This window comes from Eurytemora carolleeae, unplaced genomic scaffold (genome assembly GCF_000591075.1).
Source record: "Eurytemora carolleeae unplaced genomic scaffold, Eaff_2.0 scaffold475, whole genome shotgun sequence".
NCBI lineage: Eukaryota > Metazoa > Arthropoda > Copepoda > Calanoida > Temoridae > Eurytemora > Eurytemora carolleeae.
Window position 1 is genome coordinate 206507 of NW_019396382.1, and position 15571 is coordinate 222077.

Consider the following 15571-nt stretch of genomic DNA (forward strand, 5'->3'; position numbering starts at 1 on the left):
TTTTTTTAATTTAGTTGGAAAATAATTTCTTTTGTAATTATGGGTTTATAATAATTCATTCAATTTTAAGGACAAAAAAAACAGCATAAATTTTTTTACCAAAGTCCAAAACTTTTAAACCAAAAGTACAACTTTCAGTGGCTAGAGACATAAGCGTATACACCTTTTATGATCCAAATAATATCAAAAGGAATTGAATCTTTGCCACAAACTATATCTTTGCAACTCAATGTCGTAAAGCTTAGATATTTGTAACTATGAATTCTGTTAGATCAAATAATCTAAGTTTGATATTTCATAGGGTACCATCAGGTTGCACAGATTTAGAGATTAGAAAATTTGAGTTTGTGACAAAGATTCTATTTCTATATTTATGTCTTTTTTAAGTTGTTGATTAAAAATAGATAATTTAGTGAAATACATTTATGTTTAAATGTAAGATCTTGGCAATTTACAACACATTTGTCAATATTGACATTGTAACATGGAAAATGTTACAGTTAAACCCTAAATAATAAATACATCGAAAGAATTTGTGAAATGTCGTCTTGACAATTTTTCACTGGGTTTTGTACTAATTTACGTAAATCTCATTTATTGCGAAAATAAATAAATAGCCATGAATATGCGGAAACAGTTTTATAGAGCTCCAAAGAATCATTTAGTTAAAAAACTAAATATCTACAGCCTTCCATTATCAGAAAGTGAAGAATACGACATTTCATAAATTCTTTCTATGTTTTTAATATTTATGGTTCAACTGTTCAAAAGAATATAACAAAACTTATATTCCGATTTTTTTCTGTCGTATCAGATCAGGCATATTCAATTCATGGACATTTAATATGTATTACAGATAATACATAAAATATCAAAAATTGAACAAATAAAAAAATGAGAAAAATACTTACATATTCTTCCATATCTTGCAGTTGTGGTAGTTGTAGTGGATGACGTTGTGGTGGTTGAAGTTTTTGTTGCAGAATTAGAAGTTGAAGTTTTTATAGCATTTGTATTGGTTGTTGTTGTAGATGCAGTTGTATTTGTTGTCGTCTTAGTTGTACTCGCCATTGTTGTGTTACTAGTTGTTATATTTGTAGAAATAGTTGTTGTATTTTCAAATATAGCTGTTGTATTTTCATATTTAGCTGTTGTATTTTCATATTCAGCTGTTGTATTTTCAGATGTATCTGTTGTATTTCCAGATATAGCTGTTGTGTTTTCAAATGTAGATGTTGTATTTTCATATTTAGATGTTGTATTTTCAGATATAGCTGTTGTATTTTCATATTTAGCTGTTGTATTTTCATATGTAGCTGTTGTATTTTCAGATATAGCTGTTGTATTTCCAGATATAACTGTTGTATTTTCAAATGTAGCTGTTGTATTTTCATATTTAGATGTTGTATTTTCAGATGTATCTGTTGTATTTACAGATATAATTGTTGTATTTTCAAATGTAGCTGTTGTATTCTCATATGTAGCTGTTGTATTTTCAGAATTAGCTGTTGTATTTTCAGATGAGATTGTGGTATTTTCAAACGAAGCTGTTGTATTTTCATATGTAGCTGTTGTATTTTCAGATGAGATTGTGGTATTTTCAAACGAAGCTGTTGTATTTTCATATGTAGCTGTTGTATTTTCAGATGAGATTGTGGTATTTTCAAACGAAGCTGTTGTATTTTCATATGTAGCTGTTGTATTTTCAAATATTGTTGTTGTATTTTCAAATGTAGCTGTTGCATTTTCAAATGTAGCTGTTGTATTTTCAAATAAAGCTGTTGTATTTTCAAATAAAGCTGTTGTATTTTCAAATGTAGCTGTTGTATTTTCAAATAAAGCTGTTGTATTTTCAGAATTAGCTGTTGTATTTTCAGAATTAGCTGTTGTATTTTCAGATGTATCTATTGTATTTTCAGATATAATTGTTGTATTTTCAAATGTAGCTGTTGTATTTTCATAAGTAGCTGTTGTATTTTCAGAAATAGCAGTTGTATTTTCAGTTGAGATTGTGGTATTTTCATATTTAGCTGTTGTATTTTCATATGTAGCTGTTGTATTTTCAGATTTAATTGTTGTATTTTCAAATGTAGCTGTTGTATTTTCATATGTAGCTGTTGTATTCTCAAATGTAGCTGTTGTATTTTCATATGTAGCTGTTGTATTCTCAGATATAATTTGTATTTTCAAATGTAGCTGTTGTATTTTCATATGTAGCTGTTGTATTCTCATATGTAGCTATTGTATTTTCAAAATTAGCAGTTGTATTTTCAGATGAGATTGTGGTATTTTCATATTTAGCTGTTGTATTTTCATATTTAGCTGTTGTATTTTCAGATATAATTGTTGTATTTTCAAATGTAGCTGTTGTATTTTCTAATGTAGCTGTTGTATTTTCAAATGTAGCTGTTGTATTTTCAGATGTAGCTGTTGTATTTTCAAATGTAGCTGTCGTATTTTCAAACGTAGCTGTTGTATTTTCAAACGTAGCTGTTGTATTTTCAAATATAGCTGTTGTATTTTCAAATGTAGTTGTTGTATTTTCAAATGTAGCTGTTGAATTTTCAAATGTAGCCGTTGTATTTTCAAATCTAGATGTTGTGTTTTCAAATGTAGCTGTTGTATTTTCAAATGTAGCCGTTGTATTTTCAAATGTAGCCGTTGTATTTTCAGATGAAATTGTTATATTTTCGGATGTGATTGTTGTATTTTTAGACGTAGCTGTTGTATTTGGTGATATTGCTGTAGTTGTAGTAGTAGTTGTTGTAGATGTAGTTGGTAGACAACCTTAATCAAAGAAGCGTATCAGACTTTTTTTTCCCGCTTTTGCTACTTTTTTTGCTATCCTTTGAAGTGTTGGATTTTAAAAGGTAAAATATGCAATTTTTATTTTGAAATTTTTGTACTAAAGACGTAGTTTCTCTTAGGCCTAAACTTTTTGTAATTTTTATGTTCCTTGACTGTAGAACTAAATAAAACTTATCAATTGGGTTATAAATACAAATACATACAAAAAAAAACAAGGGTGTCAAATAAGTTTTTCAAGTTTTTTCTATTTGAGGCAAAAATCTCCATATGCTTAATTTTACAGTTAAAAAAATGTTACGCGAGCCATGCTGCGTATAGAAAGTCTGTTTGTCGCCCCTGTGTTTTTCTGAGTTCCTCCTGAAGATCTGTACGGAATGTATTGTGAAAGAACTAGTTTAGGAACTGTTTACAGTCCGACTGCGCAGACGCATGATTTCTCGCGGAATAGTACCTAATTTATATCAGTATATGTTTATTCGTTTTGCAAGTATTAGCCGTGTTCAGAATTCTGGGATCACTGTGGTAACTATTTTATATATATTTATGCTTATCGGTTTGATTATAATATGATTGATATTTGTATATGTGTTTATTGGTTCCTAGCCACAGTTTTTTAATGCCTGAGTGAATTATTTGTTGTAGTTGTATGATTATCACTCAAAGCTTTTTCTGTGGGTTTATTAAACTTATTTAGATTGAAGGCTCAGAGAAATAAACGTTCGGAACCTTACTATCTTCCTTTTTATTATGAAGAGCGTTGAGAGAAGGGAGTCTTACAATCCAGTACTGAGAAATACCACACGGTATATATATTAGGTCTTTAGGGAAATCGCTAAGTAGCGAAACAAAAAATTTCCTTTCATTAATTTTTGAAGAAAAAAATATGTATTTGTGTTTTAGATAAGGAAACAATAGAATTCTAAGTTATCAAAGACGAGTTTTAATATGAAAATCGCGTGGCCCACCAGATGTTGTTTGTTTATATTACAATCTATCTGTCCCACTGTCATGAACCGACAGCAATTATACTTTTGAAGAAAATAGCCAGGCATTGGGGAATTCTCAAAATTTCCCAAATTCCTGTATGAATTTGAGGATGGTATATTTTTAAGATTCTGGAAACTCAAATGACTGGATATTCTTATAGGACTTTGAGTTTAATTTTGGAAATTTCTAAAATAGAAGTTTCCTATAATTGAAAAATAAAACACATTAAGATATTTAAGGAATTTGGCGAATTTCCCAGATTTCCAGGCATTTGGGAAATTATCCAGATTTCCAGGTCTTTGGGGGAATTTCCCAGATTCCCAGACATTTGGGGAATTCTACAAGATTCCCAGGTAATTTGGGAATTTCCTATTTTGACCATTTTCTTAATTACTGTCACTCCCTCCTGAGATAGTGTACGACAAACTGTTATACTCCGGGTTTGAATTTAAAGTACGGACACTGAAACTATAATATATTAAGAACATAATCAATGAACAGTTTCTTTGCCTGAGTACCCTAAGGCAACAGATTCAATATGATCTGAATTCTTGAGAAGAAAACAGGAATTAGATAATATCCAGAAGAAGCTGTCACAATCTCTGAAGCCATAATATTTTAGCATGTAGAAGTTTCAAAACAATGGATTCATTGAAAATTGTTGCTTAACAAATTAAAATAACTAGTTATTAAGAATGTATCAGTTACTTTCAGATAAATTAGAATCTATGGAAATTTAAACTCCCGAGGTATTAAATGATAAACCCGATTTTTTATAAACAATTTTTTGCTTGAGTATTTGCTTGAGTAAAATATCATGTGTCCTGTATCGTGAGCACTGGCATCCACATAACTTAAAGGAGTTAATCCCACTCACTATAGAAAAGTAGATAAGTTTAAAGGAGTTAATCCCACTTACTAGAAAAGTAGATCAGTTTAAAGGAGTTAATCACACTCAAATAGAAAAGTAGATAAGTTTAAATGAGTTAATTCCACTCACTAGAAAAGTAGATAAGTTTAAAGGAGTTAATCCCACTCACTAGAAAAGTCAATAAGTTTAAAGGAGTTAATCCCACTCACTAGAAAAGTAGATAAGTTTAAAGGAGTTAATCCCACTCACTAGAAACGTAGATGAGTTTAAAGGAGTTAATCCCACTCACTAGAAAAGTAGATAAGTTTCAGGGTCAGATATTTTCATTTAAAGAATGGGGTGTCCGATACACAAGGGTTCCCTCAACCTTAGAAACTCTAGGATACTCTATGTGGAAAGTGGAAACCGCCTATAAAAAGTTCTTTGAAAAAAAGTTTTCGGAAACAAAGTTCTAAATTTTGGCACTAAATAAGTCCTGTGGGAAAAAAGTCCTTGAAGTTAAAAATCTCTCGAAATAAAGTCCCACCATTTTGAAATTTATTTTCTAAAACTTTTTTTCTGGCACCAGTATGATTTTATGCAAAAAAGTCCCCAGAAAAATAGTCCTCTTATGGTGAAAATGCATGGGAACAAAGAATGTTTATAATCATTGAAAAAAAGTGACATGCCATTAAAAACACCCCTTGCTATATTCATTATGCTAATGCAAAGAAGAAAGTCCTTTTTATCAAACGTTTAAGAATTGACCTCATTTTTCCAAGACTTAGGACTTTCTCTCTTTTATTTTATTTCCTGGGACTTTTTTGGCATTTGATGTACCATCCCGTTTTGCCTTTTATAGTCTGTATGTGTACTGTACAGTGTATAGTGTACGGCAGCTTTCTCTCGCTGCTCAAAATACGGGGGGGGGGGGGGGCCCAATACTTGAAATGAACCGGAGGTTACAGTGTTTTTGCAACTGATACGTTTCTCAAAAATGTTTATGTAAATAGTTTTACAAATTTTTTTTTTCTTAATTGAAAACCCTTAGGCGACATTTCAGAATTAAAAGAAAAAATAAACGACGACAATTCGACTGTTTTTTGGTTCTGTACTGTATGTGACAATGTGACATATCTATGTAATAAAGCTCTTTATATATATATTTGTGTATTTGTATATTTGTATATATATATATATATATGTTAACTATAGCTGGCAAAACGGCTGAATCAATCTGGCTGATTTTTTTGAGGGAACCCATGATGCATTCTTAGAGCCCTGAAACTCATAAGCATATTTTAGATGTCTATCATTGTTACACAGGTTCATTTAAAGGACTGCAAGCGTAAACCTATTTATCTAGTACAGAGAGCTCCGTTAATAACGTTTAAATTGCTGTATAAACCACAGAACAGGTAAAACCCGGTGAAGGTTGCGTATCAAGTTATCAATACAGATGATCCATTTTACTCGCGTCTCTCAAAATATAGAATTTTTTAACATCAAAAAACGATTTTCAATGATAAGAAAGTAAATTTTTATTTTCTCTCACTTCTAGAAAGTAACTATTTATAGTATCTAAATATATCAGAGCTTTCAAACAACATGTTCAACGATTAAAAGTGTTAAGTAGTTCAAGGTTTAAGGGATACTCATGTGAATCAGATACGCTGATTTAAAAATAAAGGGTCGCTTCAAATTACGCCTTAAATCCATTTAAAGGGGTATTATTTTTAAAGAAAACTTTTTTAGAAGCTTTAAAGGAATTATTATAATGGGGAAATTTGTATTCATCATTTAAAATAGATTTTAAAAGATGAATTTCATTTTGAAACTGGATTTCCGGAGTTAAACTCCTCTTTAACTTGAGTCTCTGTTTGCTGGGTATAGTAATTTTTGCGAAATATTTATTTATATTTTTTAAGTAATTTTTTTGTAACTCACTTTTTAGTATTGTTGTTCCTTTTTTAGTTGCTTCCAGCCCCAGGACGCCGCGTGCACAGTACTCGTATTTAATGTTCGGGCAATCTGATAATAAAATTAATTTAAACTATAGGGTTTCAGGGTTAAAAATTAGGGTAGCAAACATTTTGGTTGAAGTTGCAGTTTGCGCATTTTTTGCGTTTCCTTGAGTATAAATTGTTCCCGAAATTTACGCACAATTGTGAAACAAAATATGAAGGAATTGTTTCAGAATTTTTTTTAGACCACCCCCCCTCTAATCTCCTTTAAACATATGTAGTTTTGATTTGTCATTTGATGATGAAAAGATCTAATCTTTATTATTACCTTGCAAATAGGAACTTAAATCTCTTTGATTACAGTCAAAAACTCCAGTTAAAATATTATCCACGAGTTTGTATTCGAGATGTTCATCGAATGTGACTTTTTTGCAAGAGCAGTACTCCCAAGCCTCGTAGTATTCAAAAATGTTGCTATCATTAAACAATTTCTTTCGTTGGAAAAATTGCCAATGTGTTTTTTACAATAATAACAATAATTAAAGTGTAATTGTTGTCGTTTTTTTATTTTTAATTGTAAAATGTCCTCAGAAAATTCTTAATGTTTGTAAATTGACAATTTAACTCTTCACAATACAATCGTTTTGACTCTTAATCTCTTAATCTCTTAATCTCTTAATCTCTTTTAAAGATAAATTACAAATTTACAAAAAATACATGTCACATATTTTAAGAAAGAAAATTATAAAATCCTTTTTTGTTCGCAAAAGCAGCTACATTCACCAGCTGATTTCACTAATTCAGCAGTAGCAAAGTCTGAAAATAATAGATTACAGCTGAATTACAAATTAGAAAAAAAGAAAATCAGCTGTTCGCTTCCGGTTTAATGTTTCCTTCTGTTAATATCTAACATCTTATGACAAAGTTAAACTTGTAGAAAACGAGATTTTGTAATCTTACAAAATTAAGATATTTTCGAGTCCCTTGTAAACCAAAAAGAAAAATTAAAAGAACAGAAAGAACGGTCCAGAAATAGTCTTGACGGAAAATGTGCTACTTTGGATTTGTTAGCCATGGGCAAATGTCATATTGGGATTATGTAATTCGATATTTATATCCTCCCCAAGAGGGGGGAGTGCAGAAGTGCTCTATGGGTAATCACCGCCACCCAAACCTGTTTTGCGGCATGGGCACTCCTCAATTGGTAATCTGCACCACCTCAATTGGTAGTCAGACAAAGAAAGCGTAAATTTTGAATTTTTAAAAATCAGTCTCATCCCACCAATTAGTGAAAACTAAGTATTAAGTCCACTAATAATATGGGTTTATAAAGTTTCATCTCAAAATTGGTAACAATTCTGGCTGAGATGGATGGGGCCTGACCGGGCGGGGTCGGTTCTACAGCAAATCAGACCGGATGGGAACACAGATAAACAGTTAATTTTATAACTAGCGCTTCATGTGGCATATTTATAGATTTATTTCAGAAACTGACGAGCAATGAAGAAAGCTTTAACAATGTTGTACACACAGTCACACCAATGGGCCATTAACAGAGGTCTGATCGGAAAACAAACAGACGGATAGACACCCAGACAGACAGACAAACAGAGAGACAGACAGACAAATAGAGATTCACAAATTTATATATTTAGATATATTTTTAGAACCATATATAGATACCATCAAACATTATTTTTTTTACAAGGGCTAAATATTTTTTCAAAAAGTTTCAAAACATTGTCTTGCGCTATAGTTTATAATATTTCAATATTTAGCTAGTCAGTTAGTTAGTAGGATAAAAATTACTTTGGAAAAGATTTACGATAATTGTTTTTTGTTTGACATTTTGGAACCAATGCATTGATATGAAAAGGGCTCAGAAAGTTGAATGCAAAGACACTGAACTGTATTTAATAAGTATTTAGTCTGCAACCTGAGCTGAAAACTTTTAATTTCATTCTTAATCCGCTCTTTTTCTTTCTTTTTACCTCCCCGTCAGTTTCCAACTATTGAAACCCTACTCGATAGGTTGAGTTCTAAACAGGGTGTCTCACGAAACATGACGGTGTCAGTAGCAAGTCGACTTAACACTTTGAATTTTCCTAGTCCTGGCATTTCACGATAAGAATTTCGTTCTGATTTCAATTCTATTAAATAAAACTGTCGAAATCTGAACGAGATTCTTAACATCTCCGGTAATATTGAAAGTATAAAAAAGTCAGACAACTTTTTGGAAATGCCAAGATATTATATATTATATATTATATTATATATTATATTGATATTTTTTAACACTGGAATTTTACTTTTAAAATTAGGCTTACGACTTAATTACGCAAATTATCTCAATAAACATAGACGATCTTCAATTTTTCTTGCTACTGGCATGTTTCGTGGGACACCCTGTAGTATACACTTTTGTTAAGATTAAACTAATCTTAAAATTATCAACAAAAAAATGATCAAGCATTGATCTCGATATCTAAAATACTAAAGTTTTCAGCTCTGGAAAGGGAAAAAATGTGGAAAACCTATCGTTTCCGAGCCAGACAATGCAATTCCTGGAAGGAAACAGTTTCTCTCGATACATAGATCTAAATAGCGATTTTATTAATTAGAATTCAAAAACAATTATTTTTATTAAACAAATAAGTTGTTGTTTTTCAAAGATCTGTATTGTTTTAGTTTTCAGAGTTTAGATCTTTAGTTGTGGAGGTTGTTGTTGTTGTTATAAGATCTGTTGTTAGTTTATAGTTGTTGTTATTTAAAAATTGGTTGTTATGTCATAAATTATTGTTGCTGTTAAAAGATCTAGAACGAGGTGTTCTGTTGTTTTAAGAAATTTTGTTATGCAAAAGTTATTGTTGCAAGAGTCGATATACTTTCTCAAAAGTTGTCTTTTTGTTAAAGCACACAATTGTGGAACAGTTGTTTTGTTGTAGTAAAAGCTGTTGTTGTTGACTGTTGTGTTACGAGTAATGTTTTTTAAAGATCTGCTGTTGATCTAAGAGTTGTTTGTTGGTGAGCTCAGATCTATTTAGTTGTTGTTGTTAATGTTGTTGTTAAAACCTGTTGTTGTGTCATTAATATTGTCTGCACCTGGAACTGATTGTGCTGCTGTATTATTTCCTGCAGTCAGTATTATAAAATAAATTAGAACTCGGAGTTCCAACATGGTAGAAGAGTCTTTTCAGACTAACCAGCTATACACAGAATTTACATTATATATTAACCTCTAACAGGTTCTAACCACTGGTTTCCAAGATAGTTAACCCTTCAGCAGTTTTGCCTTTCAAACATTGGTTTGTTGAAGTTTTGTCAATTTTCCAGGGGGTTCTTTAAAATTTTAAGTTTCAAGGGGATTTTATTAGTTTTCAAGGGGATTAGATAAAATATTAATTTTCAAGAGGATTATATAAATTATTAAGTTTCAAGGGGATTATATAAAATATTAGTTTTCAAGGGATTTTGTAAATTTTATTAGTTTTCAAGGGGATTATATAAAATATTAAGTTTCAAGGGGATTATATAAAATTTAGTTGTCATATGGGGCTGTGTAAAATATTAAGTTTCAAGGGGATTTTGTAAATTTTATTAGTTTTCATGGGGATTATATAAAATTTTATTAGTTTTCAAGGAGATTTTGTAAATTTTCTTAGTTTTCAAGGGGATTTTGTAAATTTTATTAGTTTTCATGGGGATTATATAAAATTTTATTAGTTTTCAAGGAGATTTTGTAAATTTTCTTAGTTTTCAAGGGGATTTTGTAAATTTTATTAGTTTTCAAGGGAATTTTATAAAATATTAAGTTTCAAGGGAATTTTATAAAATATTAAGTTTCAAGGGGATTTTGTAAATTTTTATTGGTTTTCAAGGGGATTATATAATATGTTAAGTTTCAAGGGGATTTTGTAAATTTTTTTAGTTTTCAAAGGGGTTCTGTAAAATATTAAGTTTAAAGGGGATTATATAAAATTTTATTAGTTTTCAAGGGGCTTATATAAAATTTTTTGTTTCAAGGGGATTTTGTAAATTTTATAAGTTTTCAAGGGGATTATATAAAATTTTAATTGTCATGGGGCTGTGTAAATTTCTACTTTTAAAAGGGTGCATGCAAATTTTAAACATACAAGGGGTTTCTTTAAATTTTTTATTTTCAAGGGAGTTCTTTAATTATTTAAGTTTCAGGGGGTTTACATTAAATTTTCATGTCATTTTTTTCAATGGGTTTATCTAAATTTAGCTAAGGGGAGGATAGTGCACAGTATGGTTGTAAATCTAAATTTCATCCTTGAGTCCGCTCCGAAGGGCTTCTAGGGTTAAAACTATTATAATTTTAGTCTTCAGGTCCAGTTAAATTTTCCAACACTAAATGAAAAAAACTAATTGAATTTTTTTTAAAACCATTTACAAAGGTCAATTAATATCCTTCCAAACTTTATGACCATGTCATATAATTTTGACTTTTATGCCCATGTCGTTTAATTATGGCCTTTAAAATTTATTTTCATTGCTTAATGTAAAATATTTAATTTAATATCCATTTTATGGTTCTAAACAACTGATTACTCTCTTCAAACTCTAATCTAGTCGTATCTTTGCATTCTATTTATTATGTTGTAGACCTTTAATATTTCAAATTATGGATTAGAGGGATTAGATAATAGAAAATTAGCCGAGGGATTAATTTCTTCGTGGCTTCAAAACTTCAAAACCTCAAAACTTCAAAACTTCAAAACTTCAAGATTTTCCAAGTTTCCAAAAAATGTTTGTGCAATTTTTTTAGATCGGGGCTCAATTAAAGTCGTTTATCAAACTTTCTTTATTTCGTTATTTTTGTTTTAAAACGCAGTAAAATTAAAATTTTATCCATTTTCAAAGATTGAATTATTAAATGAATAGATTCAAGTTTTTTTTTACTTCTTCCATTTACTGTGCCTCATGTTCATTGGACTATTTAAAGTCATAACATCAGTTAAAAGTCGACTTCCTATTCCAGAGTTTCCTGGTTATCACTGTATTAATAAAACTTAAATCTATATTGGTATATATAAATATAAGCAGAGGACAACCTGTTTGAAACAAATTGGAAATGTTTAATTATCAAAAAACATGGCTGTTCGTTATTCTTGTATTCGAAGATATTTTTATGATAATGATTATGCACCTGTTTCTAATTAAAACAATGAAATTTTTTAATTTAATTTGATTGTATAATTGTATATTGAATAAATGTATATTGTATAATTGTATATTGTATAATTGCATATTGTATATATGTATATTGTATATATGTATATTGTATAATTGTATATTGTATAAATGTATATTGTATAAATGTATATTGTTTAATTGTATATTGTATAATTGTATATTGAATAAATGTATATTGTATGTATAATTGTAAATTGTATAATTTTATATTGTATAATTGCATATTGTATATATGTATATATTGTATATATGTATATTGTTTAATTGTATATTTTATAATTGTATATGGTATAATTGTATATTGTATAATTGTAAATTGTATAATTTTATATTGTATAATTGCATATTGTATATATGTATATTGTATATATGCATATTGTATATATGTATATTGTATATATGTATATTGTTTAATTGTATATTGTATAATTGTATATGGTATAATTGTATATTGTATAAATGTATATTGTATGATTGTGCATGGTATAATTGTAGTATATTGTATAATTGTACATGGTATAATTGTAGTATATTGTATAATTGTATATAGGATGGCTAAATTGAAATAACGGGAACAGTCCGTTAAGAAGAGGGTCGTCTTCACAAACTTTCAATTATCTTTAAAATCAAAGAGATTAGAATATATATAAGAGTGGAATTTAGCCAATCCCTCGGTATGAATTTTTTCAGTCCCTTTCAGCCTGAAAGGGAGTTCAAAGTGTACAAATCATGTAATGTTCACAAATTATATGCAGTAGAGTACATTAATACAGTATGTTCCCTATAGACTATCCATTTCAATTTCGAATTTTTTATAGCTGTTAAATAAATTCTATAAAATGAATTAGGTGAATAAAAAACATCATTTGATTTATAGTTATAACGGAAAATTATCGTTTGTAAAGTGAAAGGCATAGAGTCTATGTGAAATGATAATTGGTCAATTATGAAACCAGCCTATTTCATAATTTGGTTTTCTTTTAATATTAATTTTAGATTTTCTATAAAATGATGTTCCAGGACCCAAAAGGTTATGTAGCACAAATATGTGAAGTACACCTGTAGTATGGAAACAGTACAACAAAATGGCCGTTTTACATTTTTTTCTAATATAAATTCCCCTCTAATATATATTCTATTCTCTTTGTTTAAATCTATAATTTTACCAATTTATTTCTGATTAAGTTTATTTAAGTGCAACTGTGCAATTTGTTTCAGCCAATACAAATTTTACTGTAAATGAAATGCATACAAAGTTAATATGCATTTTACTGTAAATGAAATGCATACAAAGTTAATATGCAGATTATTTTACTGTTTGTTTAGCAAGACTTCTACTGCATTTAGTAACAAAGTTTAAATAGCAAAACTTTATAATTTGCTTTAATTTAAAATTTGCCATTTAATCAGTTTACGTCGTAGTACGGTCGCACAGGTGCAATTCGTGGAACCGGAGGTCAGCACCTCTATATTTTAAATCCTTTTATAAAGCATCCAGTATTTATATCTTTTGTTGTCCAAAAAAGCTCATTTTTTTGTTAAACGCCAACATTCATAATGTCGCTGATTTTTTTTTGTAAATAAGGATTTAAAACCAAGGAACAGGAATATAGGGAAAGTAAATGGCGCTGGTCCGGCAAGAGAAAGCCAGTCGCACTGCTTTGCAGACCAGTACAGTAAACTTACCAACACTCTTCTGGTACAGACACACAACATGACTACAGTCAAGGAAATTGTAGAACAATGTCGCCGATTATAATTAAACTTGAATAACGAGTGGTTTAATGTAAACTTTAATCAAATTATATTCTTTGCATGANATATGACACCATCTAAGTAAACAATTAACAATAAACAAATGTACTCTCCTAGACTGTACAAATACCGAGATTCTTACGTACTGTATAAACCTACAGTACACACCTTCGGTACTTTAAACTGACACACACTCTTTTGGTACAGACACACACACATAACGTTTCCGCCCCCTGTTTAAAACCCCTCGCAACAGATTGGAATTTTCAGACATATATTTTTCTGTATATTTTTATTTGTTTCTATTTTTATATTTCATACATCGAACAATATCTATTTTTTCATTTTTGTCCAAGGTAAAAAATATCGAAAAAATCAAAGCTAAAGAACCTGTAAAATCATTCGTTGGGATGTTTAGAAAGATGAAAATTTCCCTGTATGATAATTGAAGGACTGCAGTATGGAGTTTTATCAAAATTAAACTTTTTTAGGATTATTGGACGTTTTCAAAAAAATGCGAAAAAAATCATTTCTGACACCCCTAGGCTTAGTACGTCAATATAATTCACCAAAACCATACTGCAGTCCTTCAATTATCATACAGGGAAATTTTCATCTTTCTAAACATCCCAACGAATGATTTTACAGGTTCTTTAAACAACTCTGTATTTTCTTAATTATCATCTAGTATAGAGAGTTTTGAACCCTCTGGCTCCAACATTTTTAAGCGGCGAGATTTCTGTACTTATGGTAACAAATCTTTTAAGTGCTAATTCAAGTCAAGTTATTTCTAATTCTAAAGTTCCAGTCTCAGCTGTAGTAAGAATTAAGTAAACTTTGAAGGTTAATCTATATAATCATAGCTGAAAACTTTAGAATGAGATATCTTTAACCGGAATTACTTAATCTGAGTATCCAATGGACATTGATTTTCTTCTTAATCCTCTCTTTTTGAATACCCCTTACGTTTGATAACAATGCTATATCGATTGAACTAATATCCGATTAAACTAAAGTCAGCTGTTCAAAAGCGGGATTTTAGAGCATTTAAACAAACATAAATTTATTCATTTTGTTATAAACTTATCAAAAAATATATCTTATCCAGGGGCGTACGAGGGCTTTTGTTTAGGGGGGGGCACAATTTGCAACATTGGCCCCCCCCCTTAAAAACCCCTTTTTTGAAAAAATATTAATACCTTTTTTAAATTTTTTTTGCCCCCCCTCTCCCACCTGGACTTATTTTGTCCACCATAAAAATCAAAAAGACTACTTTTTTGGGTGTTACTAACTAACTTTTTGACTTTATAAATTTATCACTTAACTCCATCACAGCTAACTAAATCAATAATCACAGCATCATTAAAAATTATATTTTTTCGAATAAACGAAATTTCTTCTGAAATTTTTAGATAGAATTTACTCAATCTACATTTCAACCAAATCTTTTAAGCTACAATTTTCTGGGATTTGCTTGCACAAACATTTCAATGATTTTTTTTCAGTAGAGAGCTCAGACAGCCTTATAGGGTGTAAAGCTACAAGTGAAAGATCGTTAAGTCTGCTCTCCGTCATAGTACATCTTGTGTAAAGAAGTATTCTCTTTAGAAGGCTAAAACTTTTCTCTCCTTGTATTAACAGTAGGGTGCGCCCCCCCCTCGTACGCCCCTGATCTTATCACATTTAAAAACTATATTCATTTTGAACGTTAGTCTTAATAACATTAATCCAAAACTTACGTTCTTTAGTTCAATTGATATGACACCATCAACACCAGCAAATGCGCCGAAAATAAAAATCGGTTTTTCAAAAGAGCGAATCTATAATCTCTAGCAATTCATCTAAAGACTATATTAGTTTGGAGAGAAGCAAAAAGAGAGGATTATGCATTAACCTCGATATCCACCATTCTAATGTTTTCGCTCAGCTCAGGTATATTATGTAAATGTGGAGGAATTATTGAATAGATATTGTTGAAAAGTAAAGAACG

At 29.8% G+C, this 15571-nt stretch overlaps 1 protein-coding gene across 1 annotated transcript; it reads right to left on the minus strand.

Annotated features, from left to right (window-relative positions):
* Window positions 1–554: 554 nt before the first annotated feature.
* On the minus strand, window positions 555–9791 carry LOC111702113 (cell wall protein DAN4). The gene is made up of 8 exons (XM_023473691.1): window positions 9712–9791; window positions 9144–9206; window positions 7362–7425; window positions 6938–7083; window positions 6593–6676; window positions 4620–4671; window positions 4306–4397; window positions 555–2787 (listed from the first exon to the last, which is right to left on the minus strand). Exons 1-8 carry the CDS (start codon window positions 9785–9787, stop codon window positions 2168–2170), a joined length of 1197 nt encoding a protein of 398 aa, XP_023329459.1. The 5' UTR covers window positions 9788–9791; the 3' UTR covers window positions 555–2167.
* Between the last annotated feature and the right edge of the window lie 5780 nt (window positions 9792–15571).

What these genes read in the sequence shown, in the direction of transcription:
- LOC111702113 (XM_023473691.1), bottom strand. Translation starts at nt 9,787, where the DNA reads ATGTTGGAACTCCGAGTTCTAATTTATTTTATAATACTGACTGCAGGA. An exon ending in TGCTTTTGCGAACAAAAAAG is followed by an intron (nt 7,084 to 7,361) that starts GATTTTATAATT and finishes GTTTAATGATAG; the next exon opens with CAACATTTTTGAATACTACG. An exon ending in TGCCAGTGCTCACGATACAG is followed by an intron (nt 4,398 to 4,619) that starts GACACATGATAT and finishes TTATGGCTTCAG; the next exon opens with AGATTGTGACAGCTTCTTCT.